General features: G+C 33.1%; 1 protein-coding gene across 2 annotated transcripts in view; it reads left to right on the plus strand.

Annotated features, from left to right (window-relative positions):
* LOC110037105 (RHOMBOID-like protein 10, chloroplastic) overlaps positions 1–5,470 on the plus strand; it is a 23,247-nt gene extending 17,777 nt beyond the window's left edge. For both annotated transcript variants that reach the window (XM_020741685.1, XM_020741686.1), the window contains 3 exons: positions 4,711–4,809; positions 4,888–4,929; positions 5,190–5,470. In XM_020741685.1, coding sequence (XP_020597344.1) covers positions 4,711–4,809; positions 4,888–4,929; positions 5,190–5,333 — 285 coding nt within the window. In that variant the 3' untranslated portion in view covers positions 5,334–5,470. The remainder of the gene's footprint in view (positions 1–4,710; positions 4,810–4,887; positions 4,930–5,189) is intronic.
* Positions 5,471–13,028: the final 7,558 nt, after the last annotated feature.

Below are 13,028 nucleotides of genomic sequence, written 5' to 3' on the forward strand. Positions count from 1 at the left end.
GTTATATATGTATATATATATATATATATACATATATATTGAGAGAGAGAGATAGAGAGATTTAAGCCAAAAGAAGATATATTGTAAGTATGAAATAAAAAATAAAAAAATCCTAACATAAGGAAAATTTAACAGGTCGCCATGAATTAATACTGCAAGGTCACAAGGAGGACTATTCTCAATACTAGTCTCCATAGAAGCCAAACCACTTTTAGATAAAAATTCCGCAGGGAAGTTTGTTTCCCTAAAACGGTATGACTGACTGATTTTGAATGAAGGCAAAAGATTGGCAATTCTTCTCAAAGTAGTAATTCCATATCAAGGGCAATGAGATACTTTGGTATAAATGTTATACGTGACCAGGGAATCAGTTTCAGTATTCACATTGAAAAACCACAATTTCTGGGCAACCTGGAGACATGCAAGCACATTGGACAGTTCCAAAAACAAAGTATTAACTGGAAGACAAGACTTTACAGAATACAGCAAGCAACGACCTTGAATGCCCCTGAAAAGACCTCCCAAACTAGCATGTCCAGTGTATAGCTTCCATCAACTTTAGCTTTGACAAAAGGAGAAATAGGCTTAGACCACCGAACCAATTGAACAAGAGTTTTAAAACTTATTTCATCCTGTGTAAGTAGTAGTTCCCCTGATATGCTGCGTACCACAAGTTACTTTAGAATTATATTTATAGAATTTCAATGCTTTATAAAAGGAAGATTTGATATGAAGACTATTTTATCATCAAAGTTGTACGAGTCAAGATATTTCATGTTATTTATCTCCATCCAAAGGAACCAGCACCCTTAAAGGGAATAAAACTTTGCAAGTGTTGGCCATTGTTCTTCCACCTCCAACTATCCATACATTGCTCCACCGAATGATAGCCATCACTAGGAATATTGATATGGAACTAGGTAGCCAAATTTTCCTAAACCACAAAAGAAATCCTGTTGGAAAATAATATATGCACAAGGGATTCCTCATCCTGTTTACCTTTTAAAATATCATCCAGAGGAAGTAGTTTAAAAATCATCCTCCAAGAGAAAATGGATTGAGACAGTTTAAGAATAATATTCCATAAAAAAGCACCACCCCCATGAACAACCGGGTTTTGATGACAGTTCTTTGGTAATAACTTTCAAAATGGAACCGTTTTGAGTATATACTTGATTCTCCAATAGTCCATCTTTCCCCTATCAAAAGGAATATTAGAGATAATGCATGACCAATACTTATTAACCAATTGCAACAACCTATTACCATCCCAGCCATCAGCATTCCAACATTCTGAAACTTTTAGATTATAGTTATGCTTACCCTCGATCAAGTTTTTAAGAAGGCCCATCAAAGAGCAATCATCCAGTCAAAAGTTAACATCACCTTTACCAATTTCCCAAACAAAAAGAGTTTCAGCATCTTCTTTGATTTTCAAAAACTCATTCCAAATTAAGGAGTCGCCAAGTTTTGAATTGCACATGAGAGGGTGAGTTTTCTTGAAATATTTGTTTCTCATAAATTGTGTCCAAAGACATTTTTGGGCTCTAATTTTAGGCCAATATTTATAGTAATTGATCTCCATTGTTTGATCAAAAGTTTTAAAGCCCAAGCCAAAAATATCATTTTTTGGTTTGCAAAGCTTTTTTCCAAGACAACCAATGAATCCTTTACCATGTCTAGCCCAAAAAGAAAATATTAAAAAGTTTCTCCATTTTATTTTGCATACTTTGTCATCTTTGCAACCTGTTAAGCATATAATGATAAATTAAGAACATGCTCAAAGTTGCTTCCTTGGTTCCTTTGGTTAATGCAATTCAAAGTTGCTTCCTTGGTTCTACTCGTACAGGATTAATGCAATTCAAAGTTGCTCAAAGTTGCTCAAAGTTGCATTAACTAAAAATCAAAGATAGCAATGGTAACTGGCTTTATGACAAAAAGTATAGGAGAAAACAGATCTCCTTGTTTTAAGCCAGTTACCATTGCTATCTTTGATTTTTAGGATGTCATTCTTTTGTCTTCATTGTTTAATACAAGCACGGAAAAGATTTGTGTTACGATGACCTTCCAAATAATTGACATAGCTAGTTTTCTGTTTAAGAAAATTAATTTCAACTTAAATGGCTTCATTAAGTTAATGTTGAGCTTTGACCACTTCCCCTTCCTAAATAAAATCTTTATTAAAGACTTCCTCTATCTGACAAACTAGCTTTTCCGCCTCCATAATTCTATTGCCAATATGCCCGAACACATTCCAAATCCAATGTTTCAACCTGAGAGCAATGTTTCTGTGCATTTCCGTAGCGTTACCCAATAAGAATCGCAAAATTCTGTGTGCCGGTTACTTTTAATGAACTGAAAGTTGTTATGCTTAACCCAGGCATTGAGGAAATTGAATGCCGTGCTAGAGGATTTAATATTAACATCGACCTTAACCAACAAAGGCACATGATCCGAGTCAGTAAAGGTTAAATGTGCAACTTCAGTGATTTGAAAAACTTCAATCCAATTAGTATTGATAAGGACGCGGTCCAGTTTTTCAAAAGTTTCAACTCTCTTTCAAGTGTAAACTTTTCAGTGAATTTGGCTTCAAAAAGATCAATCTTCGCAATATTATTACAAAAAGTTTGCATCAGAGAAATGAAGAAGGTTTACCTCCCTTTTTTTCCATAGGGGAGGCAATAGAGTTGAATCACCCCCAACCAACAAAGGGCCATCCATCATATTACCAATATGTTTTAGATCACTCCAAAGCTCTTCCTTAGCTGATATAATGCAACCAGCATAAATAACTGTTAGATTAAAGATGACAGTTATATAATTTAACACCCAAATGTACGAATTGAAGGTTCACATAACAACTCCGCATCAACCTCTTTTCTTCTAAAGAAACCAGATTTTAAGGTTACAGTTGTAAAAATACTTGAAGGCACCCAATGTTTTAATAGTTTTAGGTAATCGTTGGTTCCAATAGAGCTAGACATCTAAGCTTGTGAATTCGACAAAGATTCAAAATTTTGTTAGAGGCGTGAAGCCTAGCAATACCTCTAACATTTCAAACTAGAAAATTAATCATTACTAGTGGATCTACTCCCCCCTAGTCACTCTAGGGGGAGCCCCATCATTAACATTAGCAATTATACGTGCTGAGGAAGTTTCTTCATGACTTAATACTGCATTTGGATCCATATAATTTAATTCTCTGTGTTTTTCCTTTCCTCTTTGACTTCTGTAACTGCCATTCACCTTGAAGCGTTTCTTTTGCATCCTTCAAATCCTCCATATTAATAACTGGTACAGTGTTTTCTTCCTGATTATCAAACTCCAATTGAGTGGATTGTTGAGTACCAACTATAGAATTGTTAAACCGATCATCTAAATCATTGCCAATAGGACCTTGTTGATGTTCTTAAATCTCGGGATCAGGTTAACAGTTATCCTATCCACCTTCCAGTACAAACTTCAGATCCACATTATCAAGCTTCCCTTGATGTTGTTGCATAAACAATAGTTCACCTTGCGTTTGTAGATTTGGGCCCCTATCTTCCACCCTTTTCCTGTTTCTACAGACATCCTGGCTGGGTCTGAGTTTTGGATGCAGAATAAAATGTTTTTCAGGATTATGCCTAAAGATCTTATACTTAGTGCAGTATTTTGGTTTATATTTCACTTCCATTTGTTGCCAATAGCTTATGTTTTGAGTCCCCAGCCATACTTCCTCCGGCATAGGAAGAGTGATATCTCTCTCTACCATGACTTGCTGCCGAAAGCTGGCTCATGTTGAAAGTAGCCAAATCCACTTTCATAGGTTTGCCAAATATTGCTCTTGATAAAAGATCTTTTTGATTGAAATAGTGCAATCTAAGTCTGGGGAATCTAATCCACAAAGGTATGATAGGTAATTCCATCGCAGGATCAAAATTAAGTGTCCATTTCAGAACCTTCATTGAACATTTTTCATAAACCAATGTTTGCAAAAGATTCTTGTGTAATCCTCCACCTCTTTGAAATTAATGATTATGTCTCCTATCAATGGCTCCATCCTGCCAATCTCTAGCAATTTTTAAACATTCAAAAAATTTCCTCGCAACCTCATATGTAAACTTACCAACCAACGAGGACTTTAAAGGTTCGGCCAAACGTATAGTTTTTTTTTTTCTCTGAGAAAAATAAAGCATGTTTACCTTTTTTTTGTTAGCTTTTTTAAGTAAACTATCTTCACTGTTTTCAGCATATTCCGCAGGAAGAGCTTGTGGATACATAAGAGAAGCAACATTCACTGTGCCTCATTACCTCTAAGAACCACAAGAAAAGTAGATAACGACATAATGACACTACAAGACAAACAGATAGCGAGAAACAATCAGAACCCTGAAAAATGTCAATGGAATAGGAGATGAGAAAAAGGAACAAAAGGCACACGTAGAAAACTAAAAGAGAAACACTAAAGCAAAATATAGAAACCAAAGTGCATTAGAAGTTTACAAGCACAAAACACGAGATTAGAAACCATGCTTTCACCGAAGGATCAAACCCTAGAATCATACGGAGAGAGCCGCGGGAGCCAACAAACCTGATCCATTTTCAAATATATTATATATGCGCATGCGCGCATGCACCTTCAACGTAATATTCGCATGGGTTTATTCTATGTGACTGCTTAAAGTGGCAATTTTTGTGATTTTGTAAATGCTATGCTTCTTTTTCAAGGTGGGATCATTTTCTGTGTTTGTTTTGAGGCACAGAAGCATATTTGGTGGAGGGAAAGATGAATTACAGCAAATAGCACATGTTATTGGCATAAATATGGTATGTATGTCGTCAGCTGGAATTACTTTTCATCATGATTCATTCTGTTTGTTTAGAACGGTGTGGACTGTTATGCAGGTTATAGGTCTCCTCTCTAGAGGCATTGACAACTGGGGCCATGTAAGTGGTGCTTTCACAAGGCTTCATTTGTTTTTTTCAGACTATATTGATTGCTCAAATACACAGCATACTATGATTTTGATTTGTGAGAACCAAAATTTTCATCCAGTGGGATTACAAACATAAATATAAATAACCATTCGGTTTGATCTCATTGTTGCACCACTTTATAGAAACTTGTCCATTTTATTGAGAGTGATGGCTTCATTGCACGATGCAATGGTCTGATAATCCAATTGTTAACTTTGGTTGGATTTCAGTTGGGCGGGTTTTTGGGCGGAGCAGCGGTGTCATGGTTTCTTGGGCCAGCATGGAGACGCGAGTCCCGTTTCGGTGATGGTAGATTCATCTATTCTGACATAGCTCCCATCACCCGTTTTATTGGTGGCAGGAAGATGCAGTAGTTCCAATATTTATGTTTTCTTAGTGTTCTAAGTGAGTTAGAGAGAGCAGATTTCGTGGACTCATAATTTCTGTAGAGCATAACATATAGAAAATGTGATGTTATTTTGTGTTAAAAAAATTTTAACATTATACTTTAGAATTTGAAGGAGCTTGTTGAGTTTAAATTTAATGTGCGTTTGAAATTATGTAAAAAGGTTTTAGAAGGGGCAGTTACCTACCACCCCATTTGTATGTATTTACATAACTAATACCTAAATTTTACTTTTGATATTTATATCAATCAAATTGTTCTATCACATAAATAATACAATGATTTCAACTTAAAAAAATGGGTAGTTACACTGTTTTTTGCATTGGGTGGTATGCATGTTAAAATTGAAGTTTAGGTGTTAGATTTGTAAATGCATAGAAATTGGTGCTATGTATGTTGTTACTGTTGGCTGCCGTTATCGGGATGTCAAATTTTATTCCAAGTTAAAATATAACAAAAAAAAAAAAAAGGTGAAAAATAGAAGTAATCACAATGGCATTTACTTCTTTGGATTCAATTTTAAATATGATTTCAAGGAAGATTTAAATATATACCGCTTAATTCTTTTATTTTTGCATGTATGCCATCTTAATTATGCAGTATTTTATTTCTTAAAAATTGAATTAGTGATATAATTTTTTATGTAATATGAAATATTTGGGAGTTACATAGGTAAATGATAAAATTTAGTAGTACATGTAAGAATTTGGTGATATGTATGTAAATGCCCCTAATTTCACTTATTTTCTATTATAAAATATAAATTGTTAATTGGCCTTTACATTAGTTTGAATTAGTTTTTTTTTAAAATATGAATTTCGAGTGAAATTGTTGAGTTTTGTTAAAAAAAAAAAATTTGTTTGAAATTCTTGAAATAATTTAAAAAATTAAAATAAATAATGGATTTTTAAAAATAAACCGCAATCAATGCAATTGAACCAAACCTGTGAAAATTAAAACTCACTGTTGAGTTTTATGACTGCTCATTCAAAAAGTAAAATAAAATATCGGTTGTATACATTTAGCAAACTTTGTCATTAGTTATGTGGCCAATGACTTGCAAGTAGCATCTGTCGATATTTTGCCTTTCCCAACTTCTACAGTTGTAGGAAGTCTCCAGTCCTATTTTAACAAAAAAAAAAGGATATGATTGTCCAACTTATTGTTAAAATTGTAAAATATAGTGAAATTTTAGGGATGTGCTTGTTTCAGATGTAGCTGTAGAAAAGCTGATTTCAAAAGTTGGTGTTGAAAATAAGCTGTTCAGAAGCTAGTATTTCAAAAGCAGTTAGTCTATATGAAAAAAAATAGTTCTAAAAAAGTTGTTTGTGGACATAATGACTGTAATGCCCCTAAGCATATAAACACAAATCAGTTTAAACTGTTTGGAAAACTCTGAAAGTGCTTCTATCAAAACAATTTTTTTGATAATTTATTAAGTTATTTTCACTTAGAACAACATAATAAAGCAAATAGAAGTGGACATTAACTGGATCATAAGAAATCATCAAATTATGCCCGCCAATAGCAGCACAATCACAAGAAATTGTGATAAATCAAATGGTACAAAAAATAAGTTTGCTAAAAAAATAGAAACCTAATGCTGTATTGTTTGTTTTCCAGAATACAATTACATAATCAAAACATATGCAACACTAACGGTAATAAAAATAATGCTACAATCATAAAATCAAACAAAAGTAAAGTTCTCACAAAGAACTTCTAGTCTCCAACATCATTTTTCACCGTATCATTTAATGCATATATCCTTTCGTCAGCTCACTCTTGTGGTGCATCTCTCAGTTTTTAAACCAACTGGAAAAATTTGCAATATCTATTTATTAATCTCTTTGGACATCTTATGGTGCATCTCTCGGCTCATCAACCCCTTTTGAGCAGTGAAAATAATGCATAATAGATTGCAATCACAAAAAATCGATTGATGTTTGCTCCCCTTAATGCTAGTTGAGTTGCTTGAGCTCATATTGGGTTGTACAATCCTGTACAATAATGATTAGAAAAAGAATAACAAATTTCATTGTTTATACAAAAAAAAAAAAACTAGACCCTTAATGTAGGGGATTTTGGTTGTTAGAAATCCTTAAGTCCAAATTTGTGCAGACCTAAACACATATAAAGAATGCCATCCAAAAGATCTCCTTATGATCACTCTTACTAAAGCCAAATTATCTACCATAGCCTTTTACTACTCTCAATGTCAATACTATGTTGTAGAAGGGTGTTAAATCAAACACCAGAAGCTTAAAAACTGTTACATAAATCAAAAGACAAAAAAATACCACCCATAATCATATAAAAATACATAAGTGGCATGCATATGTAAATATATAAGATTTGAGTGGCATGCATATAAAAGGAGATCACTTAAAAATCATTTTAACAACACGCATAACACCAACTATAACAACCACCGTAGCACCAAACATAACACCAACCATAACAGGAACTATAAAAACAACATTGGACTGGTAACTGTCCAAATGCCTCAACCATTCTAAATATTTGTATAACAAATGTGCATTCATTGATCGTATTAAAAATGTCAACTTAAAATTGCATTAGCAAACAAATGCACACCACCAAGTTCCCATTCAAACTGTTTGTTTTTTTACCCACTCTCGCAATGCAACCATCTCTTCCACACCTTCTCCATCACCAATGTTGGTATTGATGATATCATCATTAATTTTGTAGAAATGATTTGCCTAAGTCATATTCATATGCTTCCAAAGGCACTGATTCATTATCATCTACACTTGTGATGCCAATGTCAAAATGCGAAGGATGGTGTGGTATGTAATTATGAAGTGTCATTGTTGCGGCTACAATTCTAGCTTGTTTCTCAAACGTATATGTTGGGAAAATTTTCAATTTATGGTGGCAAGAGAAATTGTGTTAGGGCATAAGATTTTAGAAATTGGCATGGAAGTAGATCCAACAAAAATTCAAGTTGTTGAATTGCCACCTCCTACGTTTGTGAGAGGGGTAAGAAGTTTTCTGGGACATGCTGGGTTTTATAGGCAATATATTAAAGATTTTTCTAAAATTTCCAAACCTCTATATCACTTTTAGAAAAAGACACAAACATTGGTTTTAATGAGGAATGACTAAATGCCTTCAATTTATTAAAAGAAAAATTAATCACTGCACCTATTATATTTCACCAAACTGAGAAAAACCTTTTGAATTAATGTGCGATGCTAGGGATTATGCTATTGGAGCTGTATTAGGGCAATGATACGATAAAGTTTTTTAAGGTATATATTATGCCAGTAAAACCCTTAATGAAGCTCAAATTAATTATACCACTACTAAAAAGGAATTGTTGGCTATAGTATATGATTTTGAAAAATTTAGACCTTATCTTATTGAAGCTAAATGTATTGTGCATACTGATCATTTTTCTATTAAATATTTAATGATGGAGAAGGGTGCAAAGACATGATTAATTAGATGGGTTTTTTATGATGTAATAATTTAATTTTTAAGTTGTGGATAGGAAGGGTACTAATAATCAAATAGCCGAGGCTTGAACAGGAAAATAATGCTAACTTTAATGATGAAATAAATAAAAATTTTTCTCATGAACAACCATATAAGATTAGTGAATAGTGAATCCAGTGGTATGTTGTTATAGTTAACTATTTAGTTAGTAACATCTTACCCTATGGATTAGATAGCCATCAAATAAAAATTTCATTCATAATTAAAAATTTTACTTTTGGGACTACCCTTATTTATATAAGTAATGTAAGAATTTAGTAATTTGAAGATATGTACTAATTGAAGAAAGCTGAGAGATTATTCAAAAGTGTCACGAATCAGATTCTGGGGGACATTTTGGGGTTGATAAAACTGTATTTAAGATTTTATAATCTGAATTTTAATGACCTATTTTTTTAGGGATGTTAATAATTATATAAAAACTTATTATCAATGTCAGAGAGTAAACAATATTTCTAGAAGAAATAAAATGCCCCAAAATTTTACTTTGGAAGTTAAAATTTTTATGTTTGGGATTTACATTTTATGTGACCATTTTTACCATCTTCTGGAAAAAAATGTAATTTGATAGTTGTGGATTATGCTTCTAAATGGATTGAAGCTGTTGCTTTACCCCGATGTGATGCTAAGAGTGTTGAAAATTTTTTAAAGAGAAATATTTTTATTGGATTTGGAATGCCAAGAGTAATCATTACAGATGGGAGAAGAAATTTTAATAATAGAACCATTGGAGCATTAACTCAAAAGTATGGAATTAAGTATAAAATCACTGTAACATATTATCCTCAAGCTAGTGGTCTAGCTGAAGTATTCAATCAACAAATTAAACAAATATTGGAAAAAACTGTTAATCTTAATAGGAAGGATTGGCCTGCTAGGCTAGACAGTGCTTTATAGACATATAGAACAGCAGATAAAACTACAATAGGAATGTCACCATATAGGCTCATATTTGTTAAAGCTTGTCACTTACCAGTAGAGATTAAGCATAAAACTTATTGGGCTATAAAGAATTTAATTATAATTTGAAAGATGTTGGAGAGAAATAATTATTGCAATTAAATAAGCTTGATGAAATAAGAAATGAATCTTATGAAAATACTAAAATCTATAAGAAGCAATGAAAATGTGGCATGATAAGAGAGTTTTGAAAAAATATTTTGAGGCTAGACTAAGTTTTATTGTATAATACAAGACTGAAATTATTTTCAGGAAACTTAAGTCCAGATGGAAAGAACAAATTATTGTGATAACAGTCTATCCTTATGGAGTCGTTGATATTGAAGATCCAAAACAGAAAAAATGATTAATGTAATTGAAAAAAGATTGAAACCTTATATAAGCAAAATTAATCCTACATTTGAGGATGTTCTGATGCTAGGTCAACAAGAGTAAAAAAATTGGATACATCAGGCTGACGACGTTAAATCAAGCGTTTTATCAGAGGCAAACCATAGTTATTAGTGTGGATTGATTTGATTTGGTGATTGTTGTTATGTTGAGTTCATGATGTTATTTGGAGACTTGCATGATTAAGTTGGCTCAAAACATTAATTTAATGATTATGGAGAGGATGAGACTTGAAAATTAGAATTAGGAATTTTTGGGTGTTGGCACCTAAGCGCCCCATTTTCTGTGAGTCTGGCGCCTAAGCGTTACAATTCGATTAACTCCCAAAAATGACTAGATTGTGATTTTTGGCCTTTCCTTCTCTATTTAAAAGAATTTGAACAAGATTAGAGCCATCTTCTTCACATTTCTAAGTACTGTAGAGAAAGAGAAGAGTGGAAAAAAACATTCTAATCTAGAGATTATGGCTTTATCACTAAACGAGAGTAAGAGTAATGGTGATAATAAGTTTGTGCATAAGGATACTCAGACTTATTTTAATAGATTCTTAGCATTGAGTCTGGAGCGGCTTACTGTTAAATTATGGAAGATTGATGAGAAATTATCTATTCTACACAATAAGTTGAGCGATATGTACCACCAGTACGAACACTTGGAGTGGCAGATGAAACTCCAATTCAACCATATGGCGTGTTTCCAAGAATATCAGACAACCATGTATAGCAACACCAAGTGGATTGATGGCAAGTTTGCTCAAGAATTTCCTCACGCCCCTTTCTACCATTTGTTCACTCGTAATTATCTTGCGGGAGAGAAAATGGGTGACAATTTTGTTCACAACTATTCTTAGATTATTATGTGGAAATTATGTTTGTATTAAGTGTTATGTAATTGTGTGCCGACTTCGAATTTATGTGACCATAGTACTATGAACTAGTGTTTTATGTGAAATTTTTTCTTAAGGAATCTATGTAATGTCTGTTTTTATTGAAAAAAAATATTATTATAAGAAAATGTTTCATGTTTGAGTTGTTAATGTTTATTTCAGTGTGCTTAGGTGATTGGATCGACTTGATTTTAAGTCAACCACACAATTATCGGAAAGTTGACGAAGCCAATTAACTATTGAATTAATGATTAAATATGATATATTATGGTTCAAAAAACTTATATTTGTTGTTCTCTTTTGAATATAATAAAAATTTCCAAAATATGAACCATAGAGCACTAGCTACTAAGCGCCCAAACTAGCGCCTAGGCGTCGAACCAATAGAAATTGCTTTAAACTGCAAAAATTGACTCGGTGCCTTACGATCTTCGTTGTGCTTCACCTTCTTCCTTTGATTTTCGTGAATTTTCACCCTAGGTCTTCTCGATCTTGCTTATTTTGAAGGATTATTGGATTAAAATCTTTAGAAATTATCATCATTGGGTAAGAGCTTAAATTTGCCTTTAAAAATTTTGATTTTTACCATGTATTTTCTCTACATTGTGATTTGGCCGAAAATGAAAATTCTTGGAGAAAATGATGGAGAATGCGTGCTGAATAAATTGTTTGCTTGGAAAACACTCATACCAGTTTAAAGAAATTGATTTTGGATATTATTTGGACTTTTATCAAATTTTTTTTAGATTGTAAATGGCTCTTAAAACTAAGAAGGATAAAGGCACGAGTTCTTATGATCTTAAAGTGAAAATTTGATGTCAAAGAAACTTATTCAGAAGGGGGTTTTTATTTCTCTTGGTGGTTGTCGGTGCTATTTCGGTTGGTTGGAGGGGAGTTGCTCGTAAGAAGCTTTCGGTCATCGGAATCGAAATCCCGTCGCCCGCTTTGGAAGGACGTTGAAGTATGAAATCAAAATGACCCATATTTTTCATAGTGTAAATGAAAGAGAACTGTACCTCAAATCCTATATCTATACCAAAGGATAAACACAAGACTTGAGGATGAGGCTCGATCAGATTAACTAAGGAAAGTATGACGTCCATTTGGTTTGCAAAACCTTTGTATTTGCCGACAAGTTCCCCTATTTAATATAAAGGATTAAATAGAGTTTATATTAAGCTGGGTTCGGACATGCTTCCTATAAGGGCAAGCCCCTATAGTTAATTACATCTTAAATGACCAAAGTCACCTAAAAAGAAGAAATATTGTCTTCAAAGAGGTGAAAAGAATATGACTTTTTAACGAGATCAGACATAGAGGTGTGAAAGGGGAATGACTCAAATTTGGAGCATTTTGTTATAAATTCCAAAGGAGGAAGAACTAGGAGAAGTCATAGATCCAGAGGAGAACCTCGGTGACTTCTCAAACTATCCTATTATTTGGCTTAAGTCTTGGGGATAAATTTTTTAACTATTTCATCTTGCCAATTTTATTTGTGTAGGGCTTACATTTATGTAAAATAATTACATAAATAGCCTAGAAGATGTGAGGGTTTAGTTCGTGATAAGCGATAACCTTAGAATTCTAAAACGAGTTAGGGCATATATTGTAAAACAAAGCTATACAAAAGACCTAAAGATGAGTTGAGGATTTATGTTGCATAAGCAAACCACCTCAAAGTCTTATGGCTAGGTTACTTAATTCTAAAGAAAGATATGCTGTCGCAGATCCCCTTGTTGATGAAATTGGTCGTGTTGCCCATAATGCTAGCTCCAAGCTCCTCGTCGCGACAAGTTTAAGTTTTCTTATGTGTCAGGTTATGATGTCAAATCAAATGTTCCTATGGTTATGATTCTTTAAATATTATGAGGCATATTAAAGCTTATTAGAGCCACACCAGTT

This window comes from Phalaenopsis equestris, unplaced genomic scaffold, assembly GCF_001263595.1.
Source record: "Phalaenopsis equestris unplaced genomic scaffold, ASM126359v1 Scaffold215260, whole genome shotgun sequence".
In the NCBI taxonomy this organism is placed as follows: domain Eukaryota; kingdom Viridiplantae; phylum Streptophyta; class Magnoliopsida; order Asparagales; family Orchidaceae; genus Phalaenopsis; species Phalaenopsis equestris.